The sequence below is a fragment of the Pan paniscus genome, chromosome 5 (assembly GCF_029289425.2).
Source record: "Pan paniscus chromosome 5, NHGRI_mPanPan1-v2.0_pri, whole genome shotgun sequence".
Taxonomy (NCBI): Eukaryota; Metazoa; Chordata; class Mammalia; order Primates; family Hominidae; genus Pan; species Pan paniscus.
The window spans coordinates 136,729,463-136,743,318 of record NC_073254.2 but is presented as its reverse complement, the minus strand read 5'-3'; the positions used below and the strand labels follow the sequence as shown (position 1 = coordinate 136,743,318).

General features: G+C 35.4%; 2 protein-coding genes across 8 annotated transcripts in view; one reads left to right on the top strand and one right to left on the bottom strand.

Moving 5' to 3' along the window:
- Positions 1–2,887, top strand: part of FAM162B (family with sequence similarity 162 member B) — a 39,269-nt gene extending 36,382 nt beyond the window's left edge. For both annotated transcript variants that reach the window (XM_063604999.1, XM_014345480.4), the window contains exon 4: positions 2,208–2,887. In XM_063604999.1, coding sequence (XP_063461069.1) covers positions 2,208–2,252 — 45 coding nt within the window. In that variant the 3' untranslated portion in view covers positions 2,253–2,887. The remainder of the gene's footprint in view (positions 1–2,207) is intronic.
- KPNA5 (karyopherin subunit alpha 5) overlaps positions 1–13,856 on the bottom strand; it is a 64,141-nt gene that overhangs the window by 12,299 nt on the left and 37,986 nt on the right. For 4 of the 6 annotated variants that reach the window (XM_034962746.4, XM_057302582.2, XM_034962748.3 and 1 more), the window contains 5 exons: positions 13,261–13,360; positions 7,285–7,448; positions 5,191–5,269; positions 3,694–3,819; positions 2,937–3,064 (listed from right to left, as the gene is read on the bottom strand). In XM_034962746.4, the coding sequence (XP_034818637.1) occupies positions 2,937–3,064; positions 3,694–3,819; positions 5,191–5,269; positions 7,285–7,448; positions 13,261–13,360 (597 nt within the window). Of the gene's footprint in view, positions 1–7; positions 1,733–2,936; positions 3,065–3,693; positions 3,820–5,190; positions 5,270–7,284; positions 7,449–13,260; positions 13,361–13,856 lie in introns of those variants that run through there. The other 2 variants (XM_034962751.4, XM_063604997.1) reach the window with 2 other exon arrangements.

The window sequence follows — 13,856 nt, the reverse complement described above, 5'->3', positions numbered from 1 at the left end:
CTTCAGATTAATATAAAAAAGAAGAAACAGGGAAAAAAAGATTTAAAAAGACTTAAGTACTGTTTGTAACAATGACACAAAAATATTTTTCATAGTGAAATGTTACATAAGCAATTAAGAAAAAGTATTCCTATACAAATGCAAACATTACACACATTTAAATTCTCACATAGGAAACTTAAAATTTTCTTTACTCACCTATTCTCTAATTTAACATAATTAGCAATAAATGGTCTTGCAAAGACTATAAAATACAGACACAAACTGGTACTTCGGCCTGTTTTTCATGGTGCTCATCTGAGCATTAAACATAGGTTCGAAAGGTTGTTTTTTTTTTTTTTAAAGGCAAGCCTACACACAGACATACACACACACACACACACACACACACACACACACGGAGGTCATATGGGGGTAGACAGAAATGGAAAGAAAGAAGAGACATCTAAATTAAACTTGAGAAAATTTCCCATAAAAACAATCACAGCTAATGTTCTGAAACATATACTGTGTTTCAGAAGGATAGAAGGCCTGTAGGAACAAAACAGGCTCTCTTGTGAATAATGTTCATAAATAATATTCACAAAAAAATTCTTTAATTTCTGAATGCGTGTCCTTTTCTAGTTATTGGCTGGTTTTCTGTACTCTATAATGTAAATGAAGTAACTGATCTGTTCACTTGGCAAAAAGTCCATATTAAGTACAAAGGTTAAAAACATACTATGAAGCCAGGCTGTGTGCCTTCAAGTCCCAATTCCACTCCTTATTAGTTGTGTGACCTTGAGCAATTACTCTGTGTCTCAGTTTCCCCATCTTAAAAATGGGAATAATAATAGTACCAACTTCAGAGAGTTGTTGTAAGAACACAATAGACATTTAATAAAAGTTTCTGTCCCTCTTAAAAAAAAAAGATGTATATACCTTCACCAGAGCACTCATTTGCCCTATACTGTACTGTAATTGATCAAAAATATCTGTTGAATGAATAACTGCCTCACAGTTAAGAGATTACAGGAGATAAAACACATGAAAGTACCAGACACATTGCTGGTGCTCAATAACTAAAATGACTTACTTAGCACAATAACTGGCAATAGTAGGCACTCAACTAGTGGTATGGATGCATAACTTAATCTGAGATCAAGAGGTCTTTTCCCAAATATGCAGACTTAATGAAATGATAAAAGTGGTTAGAAAAATAATTATCTCAGTTTGGATACTTAATCCATACTAATAAATTAAAGCAATAATATACAGAATAGATATAACCACGAAAATTAATTGAAAAAATACAACTATTTGCAGGTGAACAAACTTGCAGCCCAAATAAAATAAAAGTAACATCAACATTAAAAAAATACAAAATAGAACAAAGGAAGGGTCTTCATTTATTACTGCTTGTATCCATGACACAAAGTGGAAATACTGATGAAAGCAAAGAGATAGAATAGAAAATAAAAGGCAGAGACAGATGCTAGCAATATACAGCTATACAAATTTGAGAGAGCAAGATAATACTACAAATGAAGGCAATAAAAGACAACAATTTCACAATATTTCACAAAATTATGTGATTTATAAAATAGCACTGTAGTTTGACTTGTTTTATAAATTGAAAAATAAATCAAATATGCATTAGAAAATATTTTCTAAGAAGTCTAGTTTCATGGAGGGATCCTCCGAACAAGACGATTCTGTAGAAGCTTTTAGTAGAGGTGTAAGTGAAACTTTGCTATGGGAGATAAAAAAGAGTGAAAGTACATGATAAAAAGAGATTCAGGAATCAATACTGATAATAAAAATTATGATGATTGTAAATAATAACAGTAGCTATTCTTAATTATCTATTAGTTATTAATAATATGTTTAGGCACTGTGCTGACACTTCAAAGACATAAATTTCACTTAACTATCAAGATACCGTCCCTCGGTTTCATCGGAGATTGGTTCCAAGACACCCTTCCTCTCAATACCAAAATCCACAGATACTCAATTCCTTTATATAAAATGGCATAGTATTTGCATACAACCTATGCATATCTTTCCAAGTATTTGAAATTATCTTTAGATTACTTATAATACCTAAAACAATGTAATTACTATGATGTTACTAATTGTTGTATTGTGTTTTTAAATTTGCATTATTTTGTAGTGTTGTACTGGCATTTTTTACTGTCTTTTTCTTTTTTAATATTTTTGACCTGCAGGTGGTTGAATCCACAGATGCAAAACCCAAGGATATGGAAGGCTGACTACACTACCATTACTATTCATTACTGGAACTCATTTTTTAAAATGAAGAAACTAGATTAGAGGGGTTAAACAACTTTGTCAAGACCACACAACTTTTACTGAAGGAGCAGGATTTGAAATCAGGCTGACTTAAAAGCCCATGCACCTATTATTTACATTGTCAGCAGAATAAATAAATTTAAAAAGCCTAGACTCAAAAAGCTAATATAAAAAAAAGGTAACTAGTATAGAAAAATAAAAGTAAGATACTATCCATAGGCAAGGCTAACAATCAATGAGGACCAGAACATCACCATATAAACAATGTCTATTTCAATTTTATTTAAAGTAAGTGGATATTCAAATTTATTAGCCATTTCTATATAATAAAGCTATATTTTTGTGATTAAAAAATATTTAATGCCCATGACAGTGTACTCTGCAAATTAACATAGACCGTTCCCGTTTGGATTTTTAATCTCTGATTTTTCTTAAGCAGCCTATCAAGGAGAATGATGTTAATTACACGTTAAATGGGAAAAAAAAAATTGTGAATGAGTAACTGATATAATACATGCTGTCATTTCATATTATCAAACTGACTTAGAAATAATATTTTAGTTCCATCAGTAAATTAAAATATGTTTTATTTCAACTTTTGTCTCATTTACATGTAAAAAACAATTAAGAAGTTTATATCATACCTTATTTGCTCTGGAGTACCTCCTGATGTTGCATTAGTTATAGCCCAAGCTGCTTCTTTTCTGGTACGAAACTCTGCTTTCTGAAGAATCTCAATCAAAACAGGAAAAATATTTGCATCTATAACAGCCTGAGAGGGGGAAAAATATATAATCAGTACAAATACTGTTTCTAAAATATTACCAGTAAAAAAAAATCTTGAAACTCAATGGCTTCAAAATGTCAAGGTTTTTGGAACCTTGACATTAAAATAAATTTTTAATTTCTATTCTGTCAGCAAACTTTTCAAATATTTTTCTTTTTACATAGGAATTTAGCTTTTTAAAGACTGGAGAATAGCAAAATATAAATTTTAGAGATGATAAAGCACAAGCCATGTGACTGATCAAAATGGATAAGTAATCACTGACGCAAGAAGCTTGATAGAACCCTAATAAATCATTAAAAGCTTTGAGAGGAAGATTATTGCATAACTTATTTAAAACTAATGCAAAAAAATATCTTTCTAAAGACAAACCATTATGTGTCAGGCACTGTGCTAGACACACACACACACACACACACACACACACACTTGATGTTCTTCACTAGAATACTACAAGTAAATGTTATTATTTTAGAGGAAGAAAGCCCATGTTCTTTAAAATACTTTTTCGGTATCTTTTTAAAAAGGAATCTTTTTCAGTAAAAGTGATAACTTTTGTCCAAACTGGCTTCTTAGACCTTGCTGTTCTACTCTCAGATCTGAAGGGTAGTTACCTGAATCTGAGCTCTATTTCCAGCAGTGATGTTAGAAACAGTCCAGCAGGCTTCTTTTCTAATTGACTCCTTTGGGCTACTCAATAAATGTAAGAGACAGGGTAATGCAGAACAATTCAAAATTACCTAAAACAAGTTAGAAATGGAAACAAAAAGTTTTATAGTAAATAACCTATATGAAAATCTACTAATGAATTATTTAGATGTACAAAACCCATTCTAGAAAGTGAAATTAAGAAAGGAGAAATTCCTCCCAAAGTAAAACTTGCTGTCTTCTACACGTCTGCTATTGATAAACCTAGTCTCCTGCCACTATAAGGAACTGCCCTGTTCTCAACCCAATAAAATGAAAATCAGAGGTATATCCTTCATATTTACAAATGTTCTCAGAGTTCAACTGATAAAACTGAAAAAAGATTTGGTGACCGAGGTCAGGATCCAACCTCTAGTTTTGCCAAATGAATTGGTGAAAAAAATACATATATCATACAGTCTGAGAAAATCCAATTCTACAACCATTAAAAACAGCATGTAGAATCAATTGGCTTCATAAAAATTTTTACTATCTTACTCTTCTTCTGTAAACAAGTATATTCTGCATTGTCCCTTTACATTCTTTATTCCATTGCAAGATTAATTATGTTCCTATATTCAAAATACTCCAATGATTTACATTAAATTCATCTGGTGAAGAAGTGTGGAGCAGTGCACTGGAAATCCAACTGAAAATTACAGTATATGTCTAGAATGGCATTTTCATTTCAAGAGCTATATTAAATGAATAACTGTCAATTACTAAAGAGCAACTGTTTAATAACTATGATTAGTATCCAAATACGCCTTTAAAAGGATAAAACTGAAAGAAAATATGTAGGTTAGAATAAAAAATACACTGTAAGGCGGTAAACAAAGGAGAATCTAACGTGTTAAATAATTTAAGTTTCTATCTTCAAGAAAGATTGTGCTGGACATAGTGGCTCATGCCTGTAAGTCTAACGCTTTGAGAGTCCAAAGCAGGAGGATCACTTGAGCTCAGGAATTTGAGACCAACTTGGGCAACATAGCAAGACCCTGTCCCTAAAAAATAAATAAATAAATAAATTAGCCAGGTGTGGTGGTGCACACCTGCGGTCCCAACTACTTGGAAGGCTGAGGCGGGAGGACTGCTTGAGCCAGGAGGACTGCTTAAGCCAGGGAGGTAAAGGCTGCAGTGAGCCATGATCACACCACTGCACCCCAGCCTAGGAGAAAGAGCAATATCCTGTCTCTAACTAAACTAACTAACTAAATAAAAAGATTGTAACCCAAATCTGGCTGGAGTCAATCTTGACAGCACATCTTCTTTGACATCTCACCATCCTCCAAGACACAGATACAGACAAACACACAATTATGGTGATGCTAAAATCTTGATTAATATGTAATCAAGTTGTATGAAACATAAATTTTTTAAAGTCCTTTATGTTAACAATTTATGATACTCAAGTTTGAACTCACCTGTGTTTGAATATCATCACCAGTCACAATATTACCAACTGCCCTTAATGCAGGTGATACAACTTTATAATCATTGTGCCTAAAAATAATAAAAACATGAACCTAAATACTAGTAAGAATTTAAAATTTACACAGAAGTTACAAAAATACTACAAACTCCTGCGGGGTGTTCAGCCAAAGATCCCATTGAAGTTTTACTAATTATTCTGATAATCTTTATAACAAAGGATCTAATCCAGGATCGTTCATTACAGCCAGTTTTCATGTCTCTCCAGTCTCTCCAGAATGATTTCTCAGTCTTCCCTTAATTTTCATGATTTTGCCATTTTTGAAGATCATAAGCCCATTATTTGGGTTTATCCAATGTTTTTCATGATTAAGACCCAGGTTATATACTTTGGCTGGGGGATATCGTAAGTGCTATAACCTTTTCATTATATCCCAATCTGTTTTTTCCCATTATATTGGTACTGAATTCTGGTCACTAATTACGATGATGTCTGCCAGACTTTTCCATTTTACCATTATTGTTTTCCCATTTATAATTAATATAATTAATATTTTGCAACAAAATACTTTGAGATAATGCAAAATCCCACTCCTTAACCTACTTTACCACTAGGTTTTAGCATCTCTTGATGCTTATTATCTGAAGTATTGGTAATTATTAGTATTATTACCAGTGATGTATTTCTAATACTATCATTCTAACTACATGCTTTAGTGTGGACTTATGGGTTTCATATTTTATTCAATGAAATATACATTAATGCAATTTATTTCAAAGCACAAACTGTCCCAGGTTTGGATAGTGAGAACCCCTTCAAATAGGCTTCTGTGTCCTTTTGACATCTGTCCATTACTTGAGCACTCATTACTTCCTGCATTCATCTTACATTTTCTCAGTCCCAGTCCTGAAACCAGTCATTTCTCCAACAATCTTGGTTCCTTTCAATGGAGAGTAGTGTTTAGAAACTTCGATTTGAACTTCAGTTTCCTCAGCTTATTAATGTAGAAGTGTTACTGTTCCCATGCCCTTCAAGAGGATGCACACACACATACCTACACACATGTATATATTTATTTCCATACCTAGCTATGTTAAGAGCCATGAGTTCACATTGATATTTCTAGTTCTAATCTAAAATAATTAAATTATTCAGGCTTTCTCCTCTTCTATATTTTTATCTGTATTCTCCGATAACAGGAAATAGCTTCTATTTTCCTAACCTCCCTATATCAGCCAATCTTTTACCTCAGCCAGACTGGTACCCCATGATGTGCTGGCTCCAAGTCCTGCTCCAGCCTGCTTATCTGCTCACCCCAGTGGGTGTCATTATCAAGTTGGGGCCCTGATCCCCCATGCTGAACCTGCATGCCCACCCTCCACTGATGCTATCCTCATGCTGGGACCCCCAAGTCCTTATCAGACCTATCTTTGTGCCATCTACCTTGTTTGGGCCTACAATGGCTTCTCGACAAAAGAAGAAAGGAAGGAAGATAATACATTTTTAAAAGAGGGTAAGAAGATGAAGTTATGAAGTTACAACATCTTTTTAAAACAAGTTTTCTTAAACGTTTTTAACTTCTTTGTATAGAAAAGCTGTTCTTTTTAAGGAAAATAGCTATAACAGCCCAGCAAAGAGAAACATGGTATCTTTAATAGAGGTGAAATACTAAATGATTTTCACTACATGGACTTTTACTCAAATTAATTATTATAATGAATAATAAACTAGATTATTTGTTCTGTGAGAGGAGAAACTGTGTTCTATACTTCATTAATGTCTCACACAACACCTTAGCAGATAACAGGCATTCCATAAATACTTATTAAGTTTATCTAATTCATAAAGAGATCACATTAAACTAAGGAAATTCATTTACAAAATAATTAGTTCCAACTATAGGACATAAGTTCCAAATTTTAGGGTCAACTTTCTAGGATTATGGCTATTCTGTTAAGTGTAGGGTCAGTAGCTTTTTAATTTTCCCTGAAGACAGTGACTCTTGAGATATTTACAAAGCTATTACTTGAATTGCTAATTTTAATCTCAATCATACAATTATTAAGCATAAATTATTTATAGTTACATCAAAAGTTCCACCAATCTTCGACAGACTCCAGAATCAATGACTGCTTGAATTTTATCATTGGGTCCATCGGAGAGATAAGAAAGGGCCCAACACACGTCTGCTAACACATCTGGGTCACTGCTAAACAACAGTCGTGACAGGACATTTAAGCAAGGTGAAACCTGTAAGGGAAGAAAGAGCATATTTAAATTTTTTCTCTATTTAAAACCAAGTTTCCTTAGAAAAATATAGAAATTCATTTTAAAACAAAAATTTAATGTTATAAAAATACCAGAAAATTTATATTGTTTTAAAATTATAATCAGATGTATGAATATGAAGCTGATTATGACTACTATTATGTTATATTGAATAAGATATGTAGTTAAATTTGTTTTAAAAAATAGTAAAATATTTGAGATCTCTTGTCTGTGTCTAAATCACACACACCCCCACAAAAAAAGCATACCAAAACTGAGAAGTTCAAATGTTCCAGTTAAGTGTTTGATATGATGATCACAGAATATAATCTAACTTTAATGAGCCTCACTGTACTCATTACATGTACTTAACTGGAAATAAATCTAATAATCATTTGAGGAACTAAGGTACAGAAAGTACAAAAATAAATATATTTGTGAAGGGTACTCAAGTGGAAGTCATTAATAAACTATTACACTGATAAGAAGGCATGTAGCACCTAAGAACAGTGCCTGACATAGAGTAGGCACTCAAATGTTGGCTTTTTTTAAATTCCCATGATCACTATTGATGCTATGTTCCTTAAAGTTGTTTTTTTAAAATAAGCAACCTAACATATCCCTTAGTCTTTCTCCTCAGTTAAGAACTATGTTAAGCTGGGCACGGTGGCTCACACCTGTAATCTCAGCACTTTGGGAGGCCGAGGCGGGTAGATAACTTGAGGTCAGGAGTTCGAGACCAGCCTGACCAACATGGAGAAACCCGATCTCTACTAAAAAACAAAAAAAAAGAACTATGTTATATGTTATGTATCTCACAAATAAAAAGTGATGACATTTTTCTTAAATGTTCTAATATTTTAGATGACTTTTCTCTTTACCCCTATTTTAAAGAATATCAGTATATAAACGATCCTCTTCTGAAAGCAGTTACCATCTCTGCTGGGCCTGTCCTCTAAAGATGATTTTCAAGATTATCAGCATATAAACTATCCTCTTCTGAAAGCAGTTACCATCTCTGCTGGGCCTGTCCTCTAAAGATGATTTTCAAGATTATCAGAATATATACCACATTTTCTGAAAGTAGTTACCATCTAAAGATGACCCTAGGACTCATGTACACAAATCAGTTAGCTTACATAATAGGTATGTCTATCTGTTAGTGGGCAAATAAAATCAGCACAACTGGATCCTTCTCCAGCAATCAAGCTTCCACCCTTGCCAACCACCTCTTCCTTGAACAGAGAAATCAGGGTTTGTTTTTCGTTTTTTGTTTTGTTTTGTTTTTGAGACAGGGTCTCACTCTGTTGCCCAGGCTGGAGTGCAACCTCTGCTTCCTGGGCTCAAGCAATCCTCCAGCCTCAGCCTCCTGAGTAGCTGGGATCATAGGTGTGAGCCACCATGCCCAGCTAATTATTGTACAGACAGGGTTTCACCATGTTGCCTAAGCTGGTCTAGAACTCCTGTGCTCAAAACAATCCAACCACCTCAACCTCCCAAAATGCTGGAATAACAGGCATGAGCCCGCCACACCCAGCCAAATATCGGGTTTTTGAAGCAAATATAAAGTATGTTTAAAAAAATTAATATAGCTGACATATACCTTTTCGCTGAGTTAAAAAACAATGAACTAATACCTATTTCCAGTATTAAGTGAGCAAAGTAAAAACATTTCTGCCCCAGTATCTTCTCAGGAAAAAAAAAAGAAACAGAAATACAAATTCCAACTTTGAAAAGGCCAGTAGACATTAATAATCCTGCCCACAATATATAAAGACAAAAGTGAATAAAGAAACAGTAACCGACTTAGAAGAGGGGAGAAAAGTGGAAGCTTAATGCCAGGAGAGGGAACTACCAATAAGAGGAAAGCTAATTTATCTCCCCACCATCAACTCCAAATGCTTAGAAATCAGAGGAACCAGGTATCACAGACAGCAGGGGAAACGGTGCTAAAGTAGAGGAAGAGATTAAAAATCTGATAAGAAGCAGGATAGACTTTGGGTCCCTACTACAAAGGTAGGTGACTAGCATTCTCAATGCTACCAAAGACTGGAAGTTTATTTGAAGGAGAAACTGGACAACAAAATGTGAATCACAGAAACAGAGCTTTGGGATATAAAGCACAGTGGAGGTTGAAATGAAACACTAGACTAGAAAGTAGGAGATAAGTGTAAGTCTGCATACTGACTAGTGAAAACCTCTAGCTCTTTTCCAATACTCAGTTCCCAGATGTTTATTATTTGTATTTTTTATTTTTGAGACAGGGTCTTGCTCTGTTGCCCAAGCTCAAGGTGCAGTGGCATGATCACAGCTCACTGCTGTCTCAACCTCCCAGGATCAAGCAATCCTCCCCATCTCAGCCTCCTGAGTAGCTGGGAGTACAGGCATGCGCTACCACAGTCAGCTAATTTTTTAAATTTTTTTGTAGAGACAGGCTCTTACAATGTTGCCCAGGCTGGCCTCGAACCCCTGGGCTCAAACCATCCTCTCACCTCAGCCTCCCAAAGTGCTAGGATTACAGCATGAGACACAGTGCCCAGCTGCAGGATATGTAGTAGCCAGGTATATTACCTACTCTATACCTCAACCCAATCTACCCATCTTCCAGCAAAAGAATGCAAAATCTGTCTCTGAAAAAACTGAATGGTCTCACAAAAGAGACTGAAATTTAGTGTTCCTCTAAGAAAATATGGTTTTGCTGCCCAATTATCCTACAATGAAGTCCATTTATACACTCATTTCCAATCAGTTTTTAGTTTCTTCCGAAATTTGTTCAAAGATCACCAGATAAATGAAGACAGCCTCCAACATTAAAGTGATTAAGACAAACCACAAACAAAACAAAAAAAGCACAAAGAAACAAAGACACCAAAAAACAAACAAACAAACAAATAACACTATAAATCCTTAGATATGACAATTTGCTGGGTCCATAAAAGAACAGAATTCTACATAAAGATGAGCAACCAGAGAGCAAGACAACTAATTATTGAAAAGATAAAATAGGATTGTAGAAATGAAAATTTCCGGCTTGGTGTGGTGGCTCATGCCTGTAATCCCAGCACTTTGGGAGGCTGAGATGGACAGATCATCACCTGAGGTCGGGAGCTTGAGCTGGCCAACCTGGCACCAGCCTGGCCAACATGGTGAAACTCCATCTCTAATAAAATATAAAAATTAGCCAGGCATGGTGGCAGGTGTCTGTAATCCCAGCTACTTGGGGGGCTGAGGCAGGAGAATTGCTTGAACCCGGGAGGCAGAGGTTGCAGTGAGCTGAGATCGTACCACTGCACTCCAGCCTGGGCGACAGAGTGAAACTCCATCTCAAAAAAAGAAGAAAAAAAAAAGAAAATTTCAAAAAAAGTGAATGATTAAAAAACAAATCTCTCATATAAAATTACAGAAAATGTACTTAACAAACAAGTCTTAAGCCCCAAAATGTGATATTATTTCATAAGTTTGGAACACATAAGTAAACAACAGACAAAGTTTCCCTCAGGAGTTCACATTTTAGTGGAAGATTTTTAAAAATTAAAATACATAAATAAGGGCCAGGCGTGGTGGCTCACACCTGTAATGCCAGCACTTTGGGAGGCCGAGGCAGGTAGCTTGCCTGAGGTCAGGAGTTCGAGACCAGCCTGACCAACATGGTGAAACCCTGTCTCTACTAAAAATACAAAAATTAGCTGGGCGAGGTAGCATGCGCCTGTAATCCCAGTTACTCAAGAGGCTGAGGCAGGAGAATAGCTTGAACCCGGGAGGCGGAGGTTGCAGTGAGCTGAGATCGTGCCACTGCACTCCAGCCTGGGTGACAGAGCGAGACTCCATCTCAAAAAAAAAAAAAAAGAAAAAAAAAATTAAAAGACATAGAAAAACACATATATTATGTTAAAAGGTGATTTGAAAGAAACAGAGTAAAAATGAAGAAGGTCAGGTATACTCATGGGGTGAGGGCAGTTGTTACAGTAGGTAGACACGCTTAAGTAGGGCATGAGAGGGCTGCTCCCCCACCCACTAGGAATGTCAGGTGATGGTTTGGCAATTATCACATTGCATCTTTAAAAGTGATAAATTGGCAGCCGGTGCCAGGAAGAGGCCATTTCCTGATGATCCTCACCTGTTGCACTAAAGTGTTAACTGAATGCAGGCACCAGGGAGACGCAACTTCTCAGGCATGTCCATTAAGAGACAAAATGACGGAGTATAACTTTCCGGCGGTGGGGGGGGCACACTATTGGAAAAGGGAAGAAAGCCTCAGATGGGCATGTATACAACTTCCTAAACACACTGCTCATGCTCACCTCCCAAGTGTAAGGAGGGCACTGGGCATGGAGGCAGCGCACCCTTAAGGGAAGAATCATGGGAAAGGGGCCAGTCTATAAAGTCCTAGGATCAAGGTTAATTTAAACACGGCACTTCACCTCAGTGCCTGCTTGGGTCCCTTCCAAGCGTACTTTCCTTTCTTTCCTGTTCTAAAGCCTTTTAAATAAACTTCCACTCCTGCTCTGAAACTTGCCTTGGTCTCTTTTTCTACCTAATGCTCTCAGTTGAATTCTTTCTTCTGAGGATGCAAGAAATGAGGTTGCTGCAGACCCATATGGATTCGCCACCAGTAACTTGGATACCTTCCACCGGTACCACAGTGACAGATTACATTATTAAAAATAGTGGTAACAGTAGAGCTCATAAAAAAATGTGACTTCTAAGCAAACAAAGATGAGGGAATCAGTCAAGTAGCTACCTACAAGGAGACTGTTGTAAGACAGTGGTTGTCAAAGTGTGATCCATGGACCCCTGGGGGATTCCTAAAACCCTTTTGGGGGTATATGTGATGTCAAAACTATTTTCATAATAATACTAAGACATCATTCGTCTTTCTCATTTTGTTGACATTTGCACTAAAGGTACAAAAACACTGGCAGGTAAAACTGTTGGCATGTTAGCACAAATCATGGCAGTAGTATCAAAATGTACTACATATCTTTGTATTCTTCACCTCGGTTAAAAGGGCAGTGGGTGGGGAAGAGCCAGTTTTATTTAAGAGTTAACGTGAATAGGCAGTAAAAATTACTACTTTTATTAAATCTCAACTCTTGAGTTTGTGTCTTTTGAATATCTTATGAAATGAAATGCAAAGTAAAAATGAGAAGGCATACTAGTTCATGCATTACCTTTGTGAATTAGAAATGTATTATTTTTTATCCCCAGAAACTTTATCACTAGATCTTTACCAAAGTTTAAACTTCTCTTAGTGCTAGAGTCATTGTGCCATTTTAGATACTAAATTCAAAAGAAGTACAATGGTATTCTAAAAATTTACCCCCTTTCTACCTTCCTAACAGCATCTTAAACAATACAACTAAACTGGGAATTAATTCATCATCTGTATTTCTAGAGGCAAAATATCAGTAGATAGGGAAACAGATATCCTAAGAGATAAAAGTTACAATGAAAAAGTACAAATGGTGAACATAAAGGAATTATTTAATCTTTTGGGGGACTTATTTTCCTATAAATGAGAGAGCTAGACTAGAAGATTTCTGAAATCAATTCCTTGATACATGTGGTTGCAGTGACTGCCTCTGGGCATAGGAATTTAAGGTGTGTGAGGAAAAGTACAAGGGACACTTCCTTTATATTGTAAAGCTTTTGAATACTGTATATGTGCAAACATTGGTCAATAAAGAAAATAATTACTAAACAAAAAGTGGAGTTCCTTAAACATCAAAAAGCTATTATATAGAAACTTAGGTTTATGGAAACAAATATTTTAATTTGTGTATTTTACTCATACCTTACTAAAGTTTGGAGGAGGGTTTTTGCCTCTACATAAATTTGAGAGGGCCCACACAGCATTTCTTGTTGTTGTGAGTCTGTTTGAATTTGTTAATAACCTGCCAAGAAAAAGAAAAAAAAGAATTATCACCTTACATTCATTTTTCCTCTTTAGCTATCATAACACAAAATTTCTCTCCAATATATTTTATAAGATATTCAAACTAGTAAAATACGAAAAAAGAATCTAAAATTCATTATGTTTTCACAAGCAAAATAAGCATATTACAGTTCTATTTTCTAAAGTGAATCTACAATCTGAATTCTTAAAAGAATTCTTAAGAGAATGCCGTGGGAAATTTACTTATTTCTATATATATTAAAAAGAATACTAGATTAATTTTTCTTTTTCTTTTTTTTTTTTTGAGTCAGAGTCTCACTCTGTCACCCATGCTGGAGTGCAGTGGCACGATCTTGGCTCACTGCAACCTCTGCCCCCTGGGTCAAGCGATTCTCCTGCCGCAGCCTCCCAAGTAGCTGGGATTACAGGCGCCTGCCACCACACCCGGATAATTTTTGTATTTTTAGTAGAGATAAGGTTTCACCATCTTGGCC